Source organism: Schistocerca nitens, chromosome 4 (genome assembly GCF_023898315.1).
Source record: "Schistocerca nitens isolate TAMUIC-IGC-003100 chromosome 4, iqSchNite1.1, whole genome shotgun sequence".
In the NCBI taxonomy this organism is placed as follows: Eukaryota; Metazoa; Arthropoda; class Insecta; order Orthoptera; family Acrididae; genus Schistocerca; species Schistocerca nitens.
Genome location: NC_064617.1, coordinates 428,264,449 through 428,284,128, shown reverse-complemented (window position 1 = coordinate 428,284,128; position 19,680 = coordinate 428,264,449). Strand labels below are relative to the sequence as shown.

General features: G+C 40.1%; 1 protein-coding gene across 1 annotated transcript in view; it reads right to left on the bottom strand.

Annotated features, from left to right (window-relative positions):
* The window catches only part of LOC126252355 (uncharacterized), a 265,551-nt gene that overhangs the window by 61,995 nt on the left and 183,876 nt on the right, over nucleotides 1-19,680 (bottom strand). Inside the window, exon 3 of the mRNA XM_049953246.1 lies at nucleotides 11,702-11,812. Coding sequence (XP_049809203.1) covers nucleotides 11,702-11,812 — 111 coding nt within the window. The remainder of the gene's footprint in view (nucleotides 1-11,701; nucleotides 11,813-19,680) is intronic.

The following is a 19,680-nucleotide window of genomic DNA, read 5'->3' as shown; positions in this document are numbered from 1 at the left end:
CGTATGCTACTCACAACGCAACAGTTTGTACATTGTCCTAGAATGGCATATGGACCACGGCAAAACGAAGCGCTGCTCACTAGCACATATGTGTGTGCAATTATTTCACCTTATATCTAAATAACTGCAGGCATATGCCATCGAAACAATAAAAAAGTGGTGCTAAATATACAAATATTCTTGTGCAGTGGTGGAGCTGACAACGTGCTGCTGCTGAAAACATGTATGAATTGAAAACGTTAGCCATCTAAAGATGGGTATGAATGTACCAAACCGGTTATGGGTCTGCAATAAAAGCATTTTAAAATTATTTGTCCCTGTTTGCGGTATTCGTCAACAAGGATAAGCTACTTATAGTCGAGGATGATTGAAAGTAGACCGTTAAACCTTGTTATAGGGCAAGACTATTGCTAAACTTAACTTCAGTGGCATGATCAACGAGTTTGCTTCTATCAGAGCAAGTGTATTTCTTTTATTTACAAGCAATATTTTATGCAATATTAATAATTTATTTGGAGCAAATAAAATAAATTATTTATTACAGCACAGTAAAACCAATCCACAGTTTCTGTTTTGTGGCATCAATCTTCCGACAGATTCGATTCGACCGGCCACGAATTCCTGCCCTTCGCTCATCTCTATAGCACCTGCACCCTACGTCCCTCATTTATTTGTTTGAAATATTCCAGTCTCTGTCCTTCCCTACAGTTTTCGCCCTCTACAGCTCCCTTTAGTACTACCGCTGTCAGCCCCTGACGTCTTAAAACATGTCCTGTCATCCTATTCCTTCGCGCCAGTGTTTTCCGTAAACTACTTTCGTCGCCGGTTCTGTTGACGAACCCTTTATCCCTTATCAGTCCACCTAATTTTCAAAATGTTTCTATAGCAGAACATCTAAAGTGCTTCGTAGCAGCTGCCTTAAACGATAACATATAGGTATTATTATTTATTTACTACAATGATAAATTTGATTTGTTGTGTGCAATATAGTTCACTTGACAAATATTTCTCAATAATGCTTCATTTTGATTAAAGCTGATTACATACTACAAAATTGGCTAAATATGCACAGAAAAAACTGCAGGAATGTTGTACTCCACAGCGACTGGAGGAGGATGTCACAACTGTGGCAATTCTGCTGCAAGCATGCGATCGCCTCTGTACAGCTCTAATGCTCAAATACACACATCAGAAAAAGTTTTGCATCACCCCGGTCCCCAGAACTCCTGAAGATAGACGTTGACTGTGTACTTTGTATCACAGACACAGTCCCTTTGACTGTTCAGAGACGTCACTAAACCCGCCCAAAGATGTAAACAACCATGCATGAGCACCGCCTATTAGACGCAGGGGGTCCGACAGTCGATCAGTTCCAGCCATTCCACCAGGAAGGAGGTACACGGCTCGTGTTGTCTGTAGTTCAACCACGCCTAGACGGTCAATACCGCGGATCGATCGCATCCGCGTTGTTACTTTGTGCCAGGAAGGGCTCTCAACAAGCGAAGCGTCCAGGGGTCTCAGAATGAACCAAAGCGATGTTGTTTGGACATGGAGGAGATACAGAGGGACAGGAACTGTCGATGACATGCCTCGCTCACGCCGTCCAAGGGCTACTACTGCAGTGGATGACCGCCACCTAAGAATTAAGCTCAGAGGAACCCGGACAGCAACGCGATCATGTTGATTAATGCTTTTCGTGGAGCCACAGAACGTCGTGTTTCGACCCAAACTGTGCGCAAGAGGCTGCATGATGTCCATGGCGAGGTCCATATTTGCAACCACGAGACCATGCAGCGCGGTAGAGATGGGCGCAACAGCATGCCGAATGGACCGCTCAGGTTTGGCATCACGTTTTCTTCACTGATGAGTGTCGCATGTGCCTTCAACTAGACAACTGTCGGAGATGTGTTTGGAGGCAACCCGGTCAGGCTGAACGCCTTAGACACACTGTCCAGCGAGTGCAGCAAGCGCCGTAACGGCTGTACGATACGTGAATGCCATCCTCCGACCGATAGTGCAACCGTATCGGCAGCATATTAGCGAGGCATTGGTGTTCATGGACGACAACTGGCGCCCCCACCGTGCACATCTTGTGAATGAATTCCTTCAGGATAACAACATCACTCGACTAGAGTGGCCAGCATGTTCTCCAGACATGAACCGTACCGAACATGCCTGGGATAGACTGAACAGGGCTGTTGACGGGCGACGTGACCCACCAACTACTGTGAGGGATCTAGGCCGAATCGGCGTTGAGGAGTGGGACAATATGGACCAACAGTGCCTTGATGAACTTGAGGATAGTATGCCACGACGAATACAGACATGCATCAATGCAAGAGGACGTGCTACTGGGTATTAGAGGTACCGGTGTGTACAGCAATCTGGACCACCAACTCTGAAGGTCTAGCTGTATGGTGGTACAACATACAATGTGTGGTTTTCATGAGCAATAAAAAGGGCGGAAACGATGTTTATGTTGATCTCTGTTCCAATTTTCTGTACAGGTTCCGGAACTGTCGGAACTGAGGAGACGCAAAAGTTTTTTTGGTGTGTGTATTTTATTGGTCGCCGCGATAGAAACACCATCTGCAACACTGTGGCTGTGTTTATCTCAAACGCTGACAATCGTAATAAATAAATATTTTCAAGCTCAGACTTTTTTTTCGAAAAGCTTTCCCAATTTTCCTTCTCAGGAAGAATGTGCCCCAAGAACTAGCATTTCTTTGCATCTACGAGAGTTATGCAAGACGAAGTTTCCGATATTACGATGTGGGCGGGGAGGTTTCATTGAGTGTGAAATGTGAGTGTATGTGTATGAGAAGTGCATGACGTGAATATCGTATGCTACAGTTGGCACTCTTTGGTTCCTCACTGTATCGACTCAAAACGGTTGCTCTATTATTTTGGCTGAGTATCACCATCAAGCAGGTTTAACGAACTCTCTGAAGATCGCCTTATCAGTGACGAGCGTATGGAGCGGAAGGCGGCAGCCTTTTACGGATACTGTCACTTTGCGATGACAGAACTCAACAGCGTATTCCGTGGCCATTCCAAGCTTTAAAATAGAACACACCATTGACAACAAGGATTTCGGGGTGTATGTTGTTGTCGTGTTGTGGGTCGATGAGATTACTATTCAATTCACCGCATGTTTTCTGGAGGTGTTACTCCGATGAGGAGAACTCAGCAAGTGCCATAACACAATTTCCCAGAAACTTCGCTCAAGGGAAGAGAGGCCAAAATAAGCGAACAGGTGTCTCGGCTGATCCGTAGATATCCGACCGTTTCTAAGAAAATGACGGTCAAAATTTTCGAGATACGTTATGTGTCTTTTAGAGAGGAAACAGCCCAACTGAAGTGCTGGCAGTGGTTAGAGTCACGGCTTCACACTTTTGCGCTCCGTTCTCGAAAGCTGTGTAGTATTTTTATTTTTGTTCATTTATCAACCACGTCCTTAGAAGATTACTACACGAGTTCGAGTCTCAGTCTGGCATACAGTTTTAATCTGCCAGGAAGTTTTACTACACGAATGTTTTACGATGTATATTGAAACAACATTGTCCTTATCCGTTTACTAATCGTATGACCGCTGATATAATGGTCAGACTATCAGGACCGTGGAGGACCGATGTACTGAGCATAAACGGCTCACACGATTACAACAGCCAAGTAGATCTGCTATTGTTGAACATTGTTTGGATACTGGTCACCCTATGTTATATAACAATATCGAGATATTGACATGCGCGTCGAGCTATTGGGACAGTGTTGTTAAGGAGGCTGTTGAGATTAAATTAGCGAGCAATTTATTATATTTCTACAGAAGTAAAGTTTTTAGTTGCTCCTCTGGCTCACCTAGTATTGGATGTGAGATTTTTCCACCAGAACAGCACATGCCAAGGGTTTATTCCCTCCATTTCAATGTATTATAATGCCCAGATTTTTGATCCATCCCACTAGGTTGACTAATGTATGATTAACGAAGTCAATTAACATATCACATTCAGATGCAGCCGAACCAAAAGCTTCCTACATCTTTTTGCTTGTAGTAGAGCATTTGAATGGCGCAGACATTGTGAGTCTTTAAGCTATCTGAAGCTGTAAGAGACGCGTGACGCTCAGCGTCTAAAATGCGACGGGCTTTTGACTGTTGTAATGGCTCTAAAGCTCTTAAGGCCCCCTGACGTTCTGCATTCAAGTTCGGGCGGACCTCGGATTGCTCTGAGGTTTGCTGAATTCGAGTAACTTTCGCAGGCTAGCTCTCTTAGAACTATGCGCTAAATCAGTCTTACGCTTGCTAGGCTTATCATAGTATTTTTGAATATACTTCTCAAGCTTACCATCGGATTTTATTGTTTTATCTCCAGGACTTTATTGTTGTATCTCCACAAAAACTCTCCACCTGCGCCAGATGGTGTAGCAACTTAATATTGTAAACCGCGCCCATAGTAACGTTGGATTTGCGGTGTTACGGAAAAATCCATCAACATTAAGAGTCGCCGACAGTCTTTCTGGGGTCGTCTGCATCCTACTCACGTATAACATATTTAAAAATTTTAACAAAACTAAAAACGACACAGCTTTCTAAAGTAGCCTGTGATCTTTGTCAGGGTTAAAGCTATCTCCATACCAAACATCCTCGAGATCGGTTCAGCAGTAGAGCCGTGAAAAAGTAACACTGTTGCTCTCGCGTTGAATAATATTGATATTAGTACGGAAGTATGGAACAGATACATTGAGAATTGAATAAGCATTATACTGATTACGGTGAATCATATAAGGTGGAACATACCAACCAAAAAAAGCATTTGCACAAATGCGATAAAGTTCAAAACTCAAAGAATAAGTAGTTTTTCCAAAGAGAAATAAGAAAAATGGGTGTTCCCATTTGAAATTTTAAAGTTGCCTCCCTACCCACCCCCCCGGGGGCTGGGGTGCGGGCTAATTTTAACACCAGGAGGTGCCCCGTCGAAAATAATCAACTTTGGATTCTACACATTTTTTGGTGTGAAGCTTATTTTTCGAGTATTCTGGTCTGTCAACTTAAAATTTACACCCTGTATATGTTTGATATTGCATTAATCGATGAGGGCGATCTGAAAATTGTGTTATTATTGAAGAATCAAGGTTTCTAAGGTCGTTAGTAATTCTTTTTATTAGTATTACAGGTTTCGACAGATCTAGGCAGTCACCATCGGATCTGAAAGTTACAAAAACAAACATACCAAGTGAAGGTGGCTCAAACTTATACGATTTCATATAACCACTGTGTAGCTACTAAAAAAGTAGGCCTTTCCTCGTAACGTTATTATATGTACATGCTTTTTACAAGACTGAAAGTGAACACATAGCTAGTATAACACTTTCACAGGTAAGTAACTATACAGATGTTTACATAGTGGGTATCTGATAATCGTCAAATTTCAATACATGTCCAACACTGCAATTATGTCTTCTCTTCAGTCTCATCAAAATTATTTTTAAGACAGTTTACGTAACATTTTAAAACGAAGATTTAAATGACATTATGTTTTGAAACTGTACAGTGGTTTGTTTTAAAAAAATGTAAAATTTTCAATGAAAAATACATTGTTCTCCTTTACATGTAAACTTATAACAAAACTATAGTTCAATCTCATTGAAGCTCTAAATAATGTATGCAGTTACCCCCCAAACTCCATTGTGAATTGTATAGTACTGAGTTTAGTTATGTTGATGAAGTGTTGTTCTTATGGACAGGTACTACCTGACAACTTCAAACATTCCTCGACCAATTAAATTCCAAACCGACAGTGTAAAATCACAATCGAATTTGGGGGGGCAACTGCATTAATTATATAGATCTAACCATAGACATCAGTGCCTATATTCATACTTTCAAGTTTTACAGGAAATGTACCACCATAGATATGGTAATACCTGCCAATTCTCAACGCCTACTTATCCATAAACATTCTGCCTTTCATTTAATGATACATCGCCTAATATCTATCCCTATGTGTGAAGACAATTTCCAAATGGAATTAAATGCAATCAAACTAATACCAGCAAACAATGGCTATCCTCCTACCTTAGTGGACTCCATAATGTACAAAAAGCAGAAACGACAGGTGTACGCTCTTCTTCACCCCGTCCATGACCCACCACCTCAAGAACGCAATAAATGGTTCACAGTACCATACTTAGCAAAAGTCTCATTGGAGGTATTCAGGAAGCTTAAATCCAGGAACTTTTAACATCATTTTATATGCACAACACAGCTGGACACCTTTTCCCCATTGTTAAAAACAGCGCTCCGTCTTTGGAAAAGAAAGAATATGTAAAATTACTTTTAAGTGTGACAAATTCTATACAGGTCATTCTGGCACGGCAATATGTACCCTCCTGAAGTAACATCATATAGGATGAAAACTTAGAAACTGGGACTCTACTTTTGCAGAGCACCGGCCTAAAGGAGGCCGAAGTTACAATGTGAAACATGAAGTATTACATCACATCCACGAAGGAAGGAAGCTGAACTATCTTGAAGTAATGGAAATTAATAAACACTTGTTCATTAGCCCAAGCTCAGTGCTGAATGAACAGACACAGTTCCCTTACCACTTCTATCTGCAGATACCACTCATAATCCCATCCAGGCCATGTTATAATTTACCCCTCTTACTCAAATGCTCCATTTCCTTTCTTTCTCTCGTTGGGTCAAAATTTTTACTTTGTATAATCACAGCTGCTTCACGCAGCTTATTATATCTAATCCGTTTGTAATTTACGATCTATTAAAGACAAGATTATTTTGTTCTACCACATCTTTGGAATACGTCACGAACATTTGTTGTTCAATAACGTTCTTCTACGGACAAATGTTGTAATTTGTCAATAGTTCATTAGTTAATGTGTCACATATTTTATCTTAGTTAAATAATCTTACATCTCATTTACACTGAAATAATCCCGCTTGTTTTATTCCTAATTCTAACACTACAATTCTTCATCTCTGAAAATGGAGATACTCTGCACATGCACTAGTTTAAAATCTTTGCTCCAACAAAATTTCACTGCACCACATACTTATATTTGTACATGATGATGCCATAACAGCCGAAAACCGGTTCGCGTAACAAATAATCAATATTGCAGAATCTTACAGCAGTTTTGTGTGCGTTTCATTCATAATGTATAAAATATTCTACCAAGAACCGATGGAATCAATGCTATTACTTTTACATAATTGTATTCTTTGCACCACATAAAATGAACTACACTAGTCTTATGCACAAGTGATGAGGTGCTCTCGGTCTAATTACAGCTAGTTCTTTAAATAATTATGGGTTAAAGTGTAAATGTTACCGTATAGTGCATTATTGCATAATATTGTGGAGTTCGCGTTAAAGTTCCTCGAGGTCTACATGAGAGCATATACACCTACTCACGAAAAAATTGTCGTGTATTGTGGAATTCAGAGCTTATGTGTGTTCATGTGCTCATTGTTTATATCGTCAAGTATTTAGTTTAAGTAGGTACAAAGTACATCGGGTATCAGATGCGATATGGTACCAAATGCCGATATCTATTAGGTAGTAACTACGTAATACGTGAGTGAAATTTCTATACGTAAGTGATGCGGTTGTCGATTTTTATGATAATTACAGTACTCAAGATTTTTTCCAAGTAGACACAACAATAAATACATCATGGTAGGCAGAAGTGTGACCCTAAAGAATTGAAGTTCCCATGACAATGGTTTAGTATCAATGACAATATCTCACACATAACAGCATCTTGAATCGTGAATGAAAAATCTATATGTAACTAATGCGGTGCTCCTTGACACGACGACTGCTGAAATTGAAACGTATTTATGAAACTTGGCCAGTATGTAATGAAATATTGACACAATATAAAAGTAAATAATAGGGCAAGATTTAGGAGCAGCTCAAATGTTGCCAAGATTGTTGTACCTGTTGCAGTAAAAGTTTCCAGTATATTTTCAATCGGTTTTCACAGGCGCTCTTATTTTCTAGATGACTAGCAGTTTAGTGTGCTGCGTATCAGCAGAAATTCAGACTGATAATTGTTCTTTATCAGATCACAAGTTAAAATAAACAGTTATACCAGATGATAATAGTACAGCTGCCACTGTGTTTCCAAGTAAGTACTCAGTCCGCTTCTCCACTCTTCATTTTACAAGTACGAGTATATTCTTGTAAGTTGCCACCTTTATGGCCCAGTTTCATATTCAAGATCCTGTCCGGCTCCTCTAATGACGTCTCTTCATTCGTAGCCACCGCGAAGTTCACGAGTGGGGTGACGTGAATTCTGTCGACTTCCGCTCCTTGACTCCTCTCGAAAACTAGGACGACCAGACTTCATAGGGGATTTATGAACGTCTTTACCACATGCCGCAGCTAAACATTTAGAGGTAAGGAAGGGCGTCAGTTTTAGGGAATTTTATTGTCAATCAGCATTTACTATTTTCGTAGCAAAAACTATAAGAATATAGTTAGTGAACCATTTAAACTGTTTACCAGAAGACGGGTCTTTAGTGGCTGATTTGTGGTAGTATTTCCTGCCTTTCATTGCTTCTCTGACATATTTCTCAATAATTTTAAGTGCGGTCAAGTTTTAGGGTCTTGCAAAAATCTGTAGGGATTTTGGCTGTTGCAAAATATTTTATTTGAGGTTAACTGATACTAAAACTAATCTTTAATACATTCCTTTTCATCACATCCGAAAGATGCACTAACTTATCGATTCCACTTCTAAAGAAATTTACTAGTGTTGCTATAGGAGACTGAAAGACACGTAAATTCGAGAAGAAGCTGCATCGAATATTGTTGGCTGGAAAGGAAAAATCGTAGAAATCTGAGGACCCATGAACGGTAGGATAAGAGGGATGTAAAATTAGCACCCAGTCAATGGATAGCTGTTTCGACCTATTAACAGTGTGTGTGCATTCACTATCGTGTTGCAGCAGCATTTCATACTAGTGTGTGAACTGCTTAAATACTAGCGTTACGTTAGTCTGGATCTTCGATATATTTTTGAAAAGCGTAAGAGAGCAATAAAAATAGGCGTGCCCTGTGCAGCAAAAGTTTTCCAAGCGTTTCCATTGAGTTTTGATGTTAGTATTTAACGACAATCCGGCGGGCTTTAAGTGTGTTGCCTGAGAATGCTATTTATTCATTCGCTCATCGTATAATACAATGCTTAAATAATAAAATATTGCCAGTTGATGTTTTTGTGACATTTCCAAGGCGTTTAGTTGTGTAGCTCATACTAGTCTCTTAAAAGCTCAACTTTTATGGAACTGATGGATTTTCGAACAGTTGGTTCTGAAGAAGAGAAATTTGTTAACATAGAGTATTGATTTAAGTGTTAGGAAGTCGTTTCTGAAAGTATTTGTATGGAGTGTAGCCATGTATGGAAGTGAAACATGGACGATAAATAGTTTAGACAAGAAGAGAATTGAAGCTTTCGAAATGTGGTGCTACAGAAGAATGCTAAAGATTAGATGGGTAGATCACATAACTAATGAGGAGGTGTTGAATAGGATTGGGGAGAAGAGAAGTTTGTGGCACAACTTGACTAGAAGAAGGGATCGGTTGGTAGGACATGTTCTGAGTCATCAAGGGATCACCAATTTAGTATTGGAGGGCAGCGTGGAGGGGAAAAATATTAGAGGGAAACCAAGAGATGAATACACCAAGCAGATTCAGAAGGATGTAGGTTGCAGTAGGTACTGGGAGATGAAGAAGCTTGCACAGGATAGAGTAGCATGGAGAGCTGCATCAAACCAATCTCAGGACTGAAGACCACAACAACAACGGTTTGAATCATACTTAACAAACAAAGTGGAAATAATTCAGACAATGTCGGAAAGATAGAAAATTTTAGTTGCTGGGAGAAAAAAAAAATCACAAAGGGGGTCCCACAGGGTTCAATTTTGAGTCCACTTCTATTCATTATATGTGAATGTCCTTTGCGTAACATTTAACAAGCAGAATCTGTCCTTTTTTCTTACGATACTAGTGTTATAATAATCCCACTAAAGAGAAAATAACAGTAAAGAGATGAATGATATTTTACAAAAAATAATGAAATGGTTCTGAGAAAATGGACACACTATAAATTTTGAAAAAAAATGCAGAATACTATATTCAGTTTTCTACAGCAAATAGCATCATTCCAACAACTGATGTAGCACATGATTAGTAGTCAGTAAATAGTGTAGACTGCAGCACATTTTTGGGTGTGCATACTGATGAAAGCTTGAATAGAAAGAAGCATTTTACTGAGCTTCTCAGAAATTAAGTCCAGCTACTTCCGCTCTGCTAATCTTGGAAACAAACAAATCAACCTCCTCACATATTTGCATATCCCACTCCGTAATGTATTATGGAATAATTTCCTGGGGTAACTCATCAAACGGAAAGGAAGTATTGATTGCACAAAGCGAGCAGTAAGAATAAACTGTGGTGTTCACTCACGGGCGTCAAGGGGGACCTCTTCAAGGGGCTAGGCGTTTTAATTGCGCCCTCACAGTACATATATTCGCTAATGAAATTCATCATAAATTATCCATAAAAATTTGACAAGAATGGTGATGTCGATACCAATAAACACAGAAAAATGACCTTCATTACTTATCATTGAAGCTGCCAATGACTCAGAAAGGAGATCAACATACAGCAAAAAAATTTTTTGATCTTTTGTCCAATAACATAAAATATCTGCCGGGTAGCTATATAAATTTTAAATCCAACTTAATATCATTTCTTCTGGACAACTTCTTCTATTCCATTGACGAATTTCTACTTAAAAATGGTTAGCACTAATCATATATACATATCCTGTAAACTGACTCTTCCCGCATCATTTCAGTAAAAGAATCGTTCAAATGATCAACGGGTTACGTAACTAACTAACTAAATAACTAACCAGTGGAGTAATTTCTGTACTACCGGAGGTTCAGTTCTGGTCGCTGAACATGTGACTTCAGTCCGCCTGCAGATTCCTATTATCAGCGTCGTCCACCATGTTGTTCCGCTACCTGACAGACATTTTATGTTATTAGGTAAGTGAACAAAACTTTGTTGCCGCTTGTTGAACTCCCTTCTGAGTCACTGACAGGTTTAATAATGAGCAATAAAGGCCACTTTTACCTCTGTACGTGATAAATTTTTTTTTCTAGATCTGACCATCAAGTCAACATGCGATGTAATAGACTGTGCTCTAATGACATTTCGTGGCAGCCATGTCGCAGAAACGTAAGAAACGAGCGTATCTGGACGGTACGCTCAGACAGACGGAGTTCGACATCCGGCTAGTATAGAGATCACTGTTTCTGTGTAATCATAGCAGGAGACCACGTGTGATTACCTTGAGGCCGCAAGGCTGCAAACAGACTTTCTGTTTCCAGGAAGTTTCAGACTAGCTGTTGTAGTACACAACGTTCGAAATATATATTTAGCCGAAAGATTGGCGGCTTTTGTTATCTTCCTACAGTAATAGGCTTCATAAACATAAAACTTGCTCATGGAAACGTGTATTGAAACTCTGCGGCCGAACTGTACAACTTTTGAAGTGAACACGAGCACTTACGCCTCCGCTGAGGCACACGTGGCCTTTTAAAAAAGCGGATAAACGTGCTAGCGGTAGCTGCAGAAACGCCACTGCCACAGTGTGTGTGTGTACTCACCGACTGGGTGGAAGCGGGACACGTCTTTACCGCAGATCTCGCGGTTGTACTGCAGCTCCTTGCACGTCTGCCACGGCCCGAAGTAGCCACCCTCTCGTAAGATGTCCCGACCTGTAACATTAACAACAACCGTGATCAAGATGAGCGTTAAGAGACATGGTATATCATTTTGTTTATAAAAAAAAGAGCCGTGTGGCCAATATATTGGTCACGACAGTAATCAGCAACTGTACTGATTTTTGAAACAATTTTAATGTATCGTTCATTTTTCAGTCCGAGGTGCACATTTTTTAAACAGTATGATTAGTTTCGATCTCCCTGGATCATCTTCAGATGTGCGTAGTTGATTCAACAGTCATTAGTGTCTCTGTCTGAACTGTACATTAGAATACAGACACGACGGTTTGCTGACGCATTTACATAGATTTGAAGTTGATCCAGGGAAATCGAAACTAGTCATACTGTAAAAAAATGCAATTGGGACAGAAAAATAAACGACACATAAAATTGTTGTAAGAGAGGACCAGAAGAGCTTACAGAAAATCCATCGACTTTCCCCGGAATCTTTTAACATTTAACTTCAGTTTGTCTCTTTAACACCTTATTAACTGTTTCATAATTTGATGTTATGGAAAAGCCAATGCAAGTCGATTCATTATCAAACTATTCTCACAACATGTATTCATAGTACAAATTTGGATTAATATTAAATTTCACAATCTTTTTAAATGTTATATTCTTTTAAATAAATGAAAATACTGTAAAAGTTATAGGCTGTTTTTAAAGAACTGTATAACAAAATATATTCAAAAGTTAAGTCATATAAATATGCAGGAGAGCTTTTATCAACTCTGATTAAAACATAGATCGCCCAGTATTGTACAATCTGTGAGACACAGTACTTTTTAGGAAGTGCTCTGTCATTTAACAATTACAATATTGCAGTGCCTGTGTTGTTCAGGAGTACGCTACAGGCTCCAGAATACGTCGGCTCGGCTCCGTGAACTTAGGAAGTGATCTGATGACCTCGTGGATGCGTGGTTACGTATAAACAGTTCTGCTTGAATTGTAGTATTTCAGAGACACACACATTGCATCGCACTTCTGAACATCACAGGCATTGCAATATCGTATTTATCCGCCGTCACCGGGCTAGCTACCCTCAACTAAAATGTCTCCCTTATACGGAAGTATACATGAAGGACGTATGCGTGCAGATTGTAGACACCTGGTTAACGATATATGGAAGTTTAGGTCTGGAAATGAAGTGTGCTCAGATAGCCTAATAGTAAGACGACCGCTCGTGATAAGCGGGAAATCTGGGTTCGAGTCCCAGTCCGGCACAAATTTTCATTGTCATTCCATAATACAGCGGATGGTTGCCCATATCCCTAACTCCGAATACAATGCCTGTATGCATTAAAAATTACTCGCACAAGAAATGACAACTCTGCAGACGCAGGCCGCTACATCCTAAAAGAGCTGGAGCTTTCGCTAGAAAAGGGCCAACTGAACGGAAAGTTTTCCTCTAATTTGTAAAAACTGTCACAATCAGAAGAGTGCTCATACGATATGATTTGATACAATGATTACGCCGAATAAAAAAGATTCGTTAATAACACTGCGAAAGATCTGCGGCTGCATCTTGCCACCACAGGAGTGTACGAAAACCCTTGCGTATGCGGCCATGTGTACGTAGGAACTACTCACAAGCATTAACACACGAGTCAAAGAACACAAGAGCATTAGTCTGAGCGGTACGAACAAATCGTTACTGGTAGATCGTACACTGGCATCAAGAAAATACGAAATTATTTCTCCGATTCTACAATTTTTTCAAGGTCCAATCATTACTGTGCTAAGGCGTACATACAGGACGTGGAAATTCGAAAGTACGAAAGCAGTAAAGCAGAAAGATTGAAATTAGACAACTTGCGGGCTTTAGTGATAAATGAAGCAAACAGCGCCGACTTTTCTGCGCTATAAGCTCCATAATACGTCGACTCGGATCCGCGATCTTAGGAAGTGATCCGATGACCTCACGACCTGGCCGTTGCGTGGTTACTTATAAACAGTTCGACTTGAATTGTATTAATTCATGTAACTAAGCGAGGAGTAAGTAATGCTAGACGAATTCTCTGAATGTATGACTTTCACACAATTCTGAGCACGTTGAACCTCGCACTGCATTACTACAGTGTTTCCGGGTTAATGTACAGTCGTGGACAAAACGAGCGAGACCCCTCGCCTTTTCGTTATGCTGATCCGCACGGCTTTAAAGTCTGCTACACAGCATAACAGGCAAGGCGACGAAGTGCTACCAACATACTATGCGCAGGCGTGAAATTGACAAAATATCTGAACTTTTTTAGACTGTATTCCATAATTTGTAAGACTATATTAATGCTGATTAGTGTGTTAAATACAACACGTAAACATAGGACAGAACTGAAAGAAGAAACGCTAATTTGTATGAAACGGACGAATAAAAATGAATTTCAGCTTATCCAGATAACAGACAAAGAACCCCAGACCGTTACGAATTAGCAAAATATTATCCGCATTCGCCCGCGAAACGGTCTGTGTCAACGTTCAGACCAGTCATACTGGATTACCATTGCTGACCTACCATGAAAGTGTGCAAATTTAGCAATGCGTGAAGATTCATAACGAAATTCACTTAAACATCATTCAGTGCCACACTTAAGTCAATTCCATTATTGACAGAAGCGGAAAAAGGAGGCAGTATCATGTATGAAATTCTACAAGAGTGTCATATTGACATCCACAGAGCGCCAGTACAGAATAAAGGTAGCGATAAATCGTATTGGGTGCGCGAGAATTTCTTAAAATTGCTTTACTGATATTCTACCTGCCTCCATAGAGATTAGAACCGAAAACAAACCAGACCTTCCTTTCACTATGCTAGCAGACAACCTAGGCAAACAGCCCTCTATTATTACCCCAGACATGAACAAGCCGGCAATTTCGCAATAAAAATCTGCAGTTTCTGTTGCATAGAGCTTTCTGGACTCAAAAACATGAATTTTCTTCCTTTATGTCACCACTTATGCGACAATCATTCGGGATGATTATCGAAATAACAAATTACTGTTATTAGAGAGTAAATTTTGTAGGATAATTCTGCACCACCCCAGGAAATAAACGGCTACATAGCTGCCAAACGTATTCTGCATTGTTTCGAATTCTCCACTAGACTCGCCACAGCCAGAAAACGTTCATTAGCAGAAGTGTTTCTTAAGCTAGCTAGCAATGAGAATGTTCGTACTTCTAAAACGCGGTGGCATTAATACTGGGATGTGAATTACCACGTGTATAGGCAAATACATTCTATTTGCATTCCTGTAAACGTGATTTGGATCGAAAACGTAGCTACGACTAATATGCTTATGTATCGACAGCAACTAGAACATTTCGAATAAAGAGTAGCGGGTGTTATTTATGCGGCCCTCATCTTCAGTGTTTTCGTTGTTAGGATTTCGTCACCTAAACCGGTAAAAACGGAACCCTACTAGTCTCACTTTCTTGACCGTCTATCGGTCTACCCAACCCTTAAAACCCGTTTACCTCCAGAACGGGTGGACATAATAAGCGGAAATGTATCGCACTTCTTGCTGTAACCGGTCCCTTGCTGGTGTAAAAAAGTGAGCTTCTATGTCAACGCAATCAAAAGATACGACGGTTTACGTAAAGAAAATTTACGCGAAAGGTCAAAAAATGGCTTCAAGAACTATGCGACCTAACTGCTTAGGTCATCAGCCCCTAGACCTAGAACTACTTAAACCTAGCTAGCCTAAGGGCATCACAGACATCTATGCCCGAGGTAGAATTCCAACCTGCGACTGAAGCAGCCGTGCGGTTCGTCACTGAAGCGCCTGGAACCGCTCGGCCACCGCAACGCGGCGAAACCCTACTCACCTCATGTATAATGATAATATATACTGTCTAGTGAGGATAAACTGTATTCTCCAGCAACTCAGATCGTTTGATCACGGAACTTTTACGAAGCTACATTCAAACTTTGTCGAAGTCGTCTGCAATATCCATTACAAACACCCTAGGAACTTCGTATGCGATATCCACTTCTGAATACGCTGGCAGATAATGCAGTACTATAACAAGTAGGTGGGAACTTATTGTTATTGGTCCATGCATGACACTTTATTTCAATATCACTTTAACGCGCCTAGGTGTTCGTATATGGCTGAAATTAATGAACAAAAAGTAAATAAACAGTAAACAACTTCGATGTTCAGATCAAGTGAAAGTCACATGTCGTAATTACAACATAATTTCGTTGTTACATCTACATGACTACATCAACAGGATTTCTTTGCAATCCGGACTTACGTGCCTGGCAGAAGGTTCGGATTATTTCTCTACCGTCCCACTCATTAACAGTGTGCGGGAAAAGGGACTACTTAAATCGTTTCTTGCGAGCCTTGAATTACATTATTACTATGGTTTCTTCTTGTGTAAGTACCCTAGGAAATAATGTTTTGGCATTCAGAACATATGGTGGTGATTGAAATTTCGTGAAAAGATCTCGTGGCAACGAAAAACGCATATGTTTTCATGAATGTTACCCCAACTCGATTATCAAATCTGGGATCCTCTCTCCCCTATTTCGTGACATTACAAAGCGTGCTACCGTTCCTTGGACGTTTTTGCGTGCACAGTCAATCACGTCTGTCAAGGATATTATAGCAGTGGACGGACAAACGTAGTGTAGGCAGTGTTTTCAGTTGGCCTGTTGCGTATTCTTAGTGTGCGGCCAATAAAACGCAGTCATTCGTTTGCCTTCCCCACAAAAGTATGTTTTCGATCTTTCCAGTTTAAGTTTTACTGGGTACTGAGATGAACTGACAGTGCTTCGACTTGTGTTTTGTCATGTAACCGAAAGTTAATTATTGTTATTGGACGCAGCTTTCGTGTTTAATGTATTCCTCAGTCAACAACAGTAGACTCCTCGTACACCACACATAACTGTTTCAAAGTATTAAATTGTTACTGATCTTACCATGTTGCAGTGGTCATCTTAACTTGCCGTTTTGAAAAAAAGGAAAATATTTTAGCGAAATGTAGCAACTAAGAAGCGGAGTATCCAAACAAACAAACGTTTCCGGTTTAAGTAGTTGCAGTAGGTCTACTACACAGTAACGTAAATTAGGAGCAAAGTCCATAAGTAGATCCTCATCAGGAAAACCAGCCCTCATAATGCAAAGTGCAACTACAACAAAGAAAGTTTCCAAACATGTCAATGAGTAGTCGAGGAAAGTGGACGCATTCTGTCTACTGAATCCCAACGCACGCAATTTACGAGGGGGCACGCCAAGTGTCAGACCCCGATCTTGCTTTTAACTACGCTCATTGAAAGAGGGGACAAAATAAGCTTAAACTCTACCGCTTCTGAGAAAACGACGGTCAAAGTGTTCAATGCGTTGTTGCTATAGTGTAGATACCGCTTAGCGGTTAAGGATTCAACTGAAGCGGTGGCTCTGCGGCTACCATAGCGACTTCGGAACTTTGCGCTGCGAGTTCGAAACCCGGTTTTTCCTTTTTTCCCCCCTCACTCTCTGAATTATCTACGAATGTTTATTCCAATTTATGATGAAACACTGTTGTCGTTATTCGTCAGTTAATTTACTGTGTAAAGAAATAAGTTAAAAAGGGAACACACAGTGCGTAGTGGGGCGATCACTCTGTTGTAGAAATAATTCAGAAGCCAAGATCGCTTAAATACTGTCTACTGGATAACCGGTTTCAACACACTAAAGGTGCCATTATCGGATCTAAATGTAGATTAACATTGATAAACCATTTGGATATAACGATACATGAGGCAGACGAGATGATTTTATATCAGCTTGTCTCATTCGTTTATTATTTTTTTAATTCATTAATTACACATAAAGTTAATTGTCGAGTAATGACAACATTATTTCAACATAAATTAGAAAAAAAACATTCGAAGATAATTCTGATAGAGAGGCAGGAAAATAAAATAATTAAAAAACCCAATATGGTCTCGAACACGGGAATCAATGCTAAGAAGGAACGACGGTAGCCACTGAGCCACCGCTTCAATTGCGTTCTCGGCTGCAGAAGGTATCTACACTAGAGCAACAGCGCGTTGATAACTTTGGCCGTCGTTTTCTCGGAAACGGTCGAGTGTCTGCAGATAAGCCGAAACACAAGTTCGCTTATTTTGTCCTCTCCTTCACTGACAAGGGGAGGCCGCCAATTGTGAAATTCAGATTCGATTCATACTGCGCATAATAAAAGCTCATGGCCAGAGGTGTAATGTGGCAAAGCACCAAGATGCACTTCTCAGCCGTTATCGAGAAAATCGACAGTTAGAAGAAACCGCTGCGGTGAAATACTCTCTACGATTAATAATTTTCTACAGCGTCGTGGCGCAGCGGTAAGCGCTCGAGTTCGTACTCCGAAGGTCGGCGGATCGAATCTCGCTCCATGCAACTTTTTTTTTTTTAGTATTTGTTTTTTGTAATTCAAATGTGTGTATAAACACACACACACACACACACACATATATATATATATATATATATATATATATATATATATATATATATATATAATTCCCGGCAACAGGTTGCAACAATTATGCATATAATAAGTTGTTGAAAGTCGTTTGTCGTGGAAAAACTGGCGACTTCGAACATCATTATGTTTTCCGCAAACAAATTTGTATTTCACAAATGTTATTAATTGTCTTCATAATGTTAACCACGTATAGTTAGCGGAAGACGTAGAAACGATATTCCGAAACGAATACGTATAGCGTAAGTCAAACGTTCGAATTAGAATAGAAACCCCACGAACACAAATTTGCTGTGGCAGGTATGAAATATAAACTCCGTTAATCGCTCGTTACACTTGAAGGACAGATGTTGAATGGGCCGAAACGAGCCGCCGCATAACAGCGTAGTTGCCTGCTAACTTCGAAAGAAGGTAGATGCGGTCCCTAGCACAACTTATAACACCGTCGAAAATCAGTGCGGACGTGAGAGCTTTGGTACACCCTGTTAAACAAACGGTAAAATGGAGGCGGTACAATTGGAGAGCGATCCGCCTTCACCAACATGCATAAGCAATTCATTAATAGTTTATATATATATATATATATATATATATATATATATATATATATATATATATATATATATATATATATATTTGAATTACAAAAAAATAATAATAATAATAAAAAAATGTTGCATGGCATGAGATTCGATCCGGCGACCTTCGGATTACGAACTCGAGCGCTTACCGCTGCGCCACGACGCTGTAGAAAATTATTAATCGTAGAGAGTATTTCACCGCAACGGTTTCTTCTAACTGTCGATTTTCTCGACAACAGCTGAGAAGTGCATCTTGGTGCTTTGCCACATTACACCTCTGGCCATGAGCTTTTATTATGCGCAGTATGAATCGAATCTGAATTTCACATTTGGCGGCCTCCCCTTGTGAGCAAAGTTTCGGGACAATCAGCCTATGACACTTGGCGAGTTCCCCTCGCTCGTCGAGTCGCTTCTTACGCCCGGCGAGAATTATGTATGCCTCCGAGTAAACTGCGCCACCTGGAAACACGGCGAGCGGGGATAAACACGTTTTCCTTCTTATAAGGCAACCCTCTACAGATAAAATTCATGAAGTGTTCTTCAGGTTGCCTCAGATATTTCAGAAATGTTTCTTGCGTCAGGCCTGCCGCATATGCAAAACGTAAACATTTCATTTCATGTAATATTTATCAGGATAAGACATGACAAGAGTGGACCAGTCCCTTCTGAGAAAAATTAGAGATTTTAAGTTGCTCCACTATGTAATGACACGGGTATGGGCTTGCGATCTCTCTTTTATGCCATCGATTTCTGTGTTACACATACTTGGCCACTGCGTTGTGGCTGCCATCGTGGAGGAGGCAGTCTGTTTCC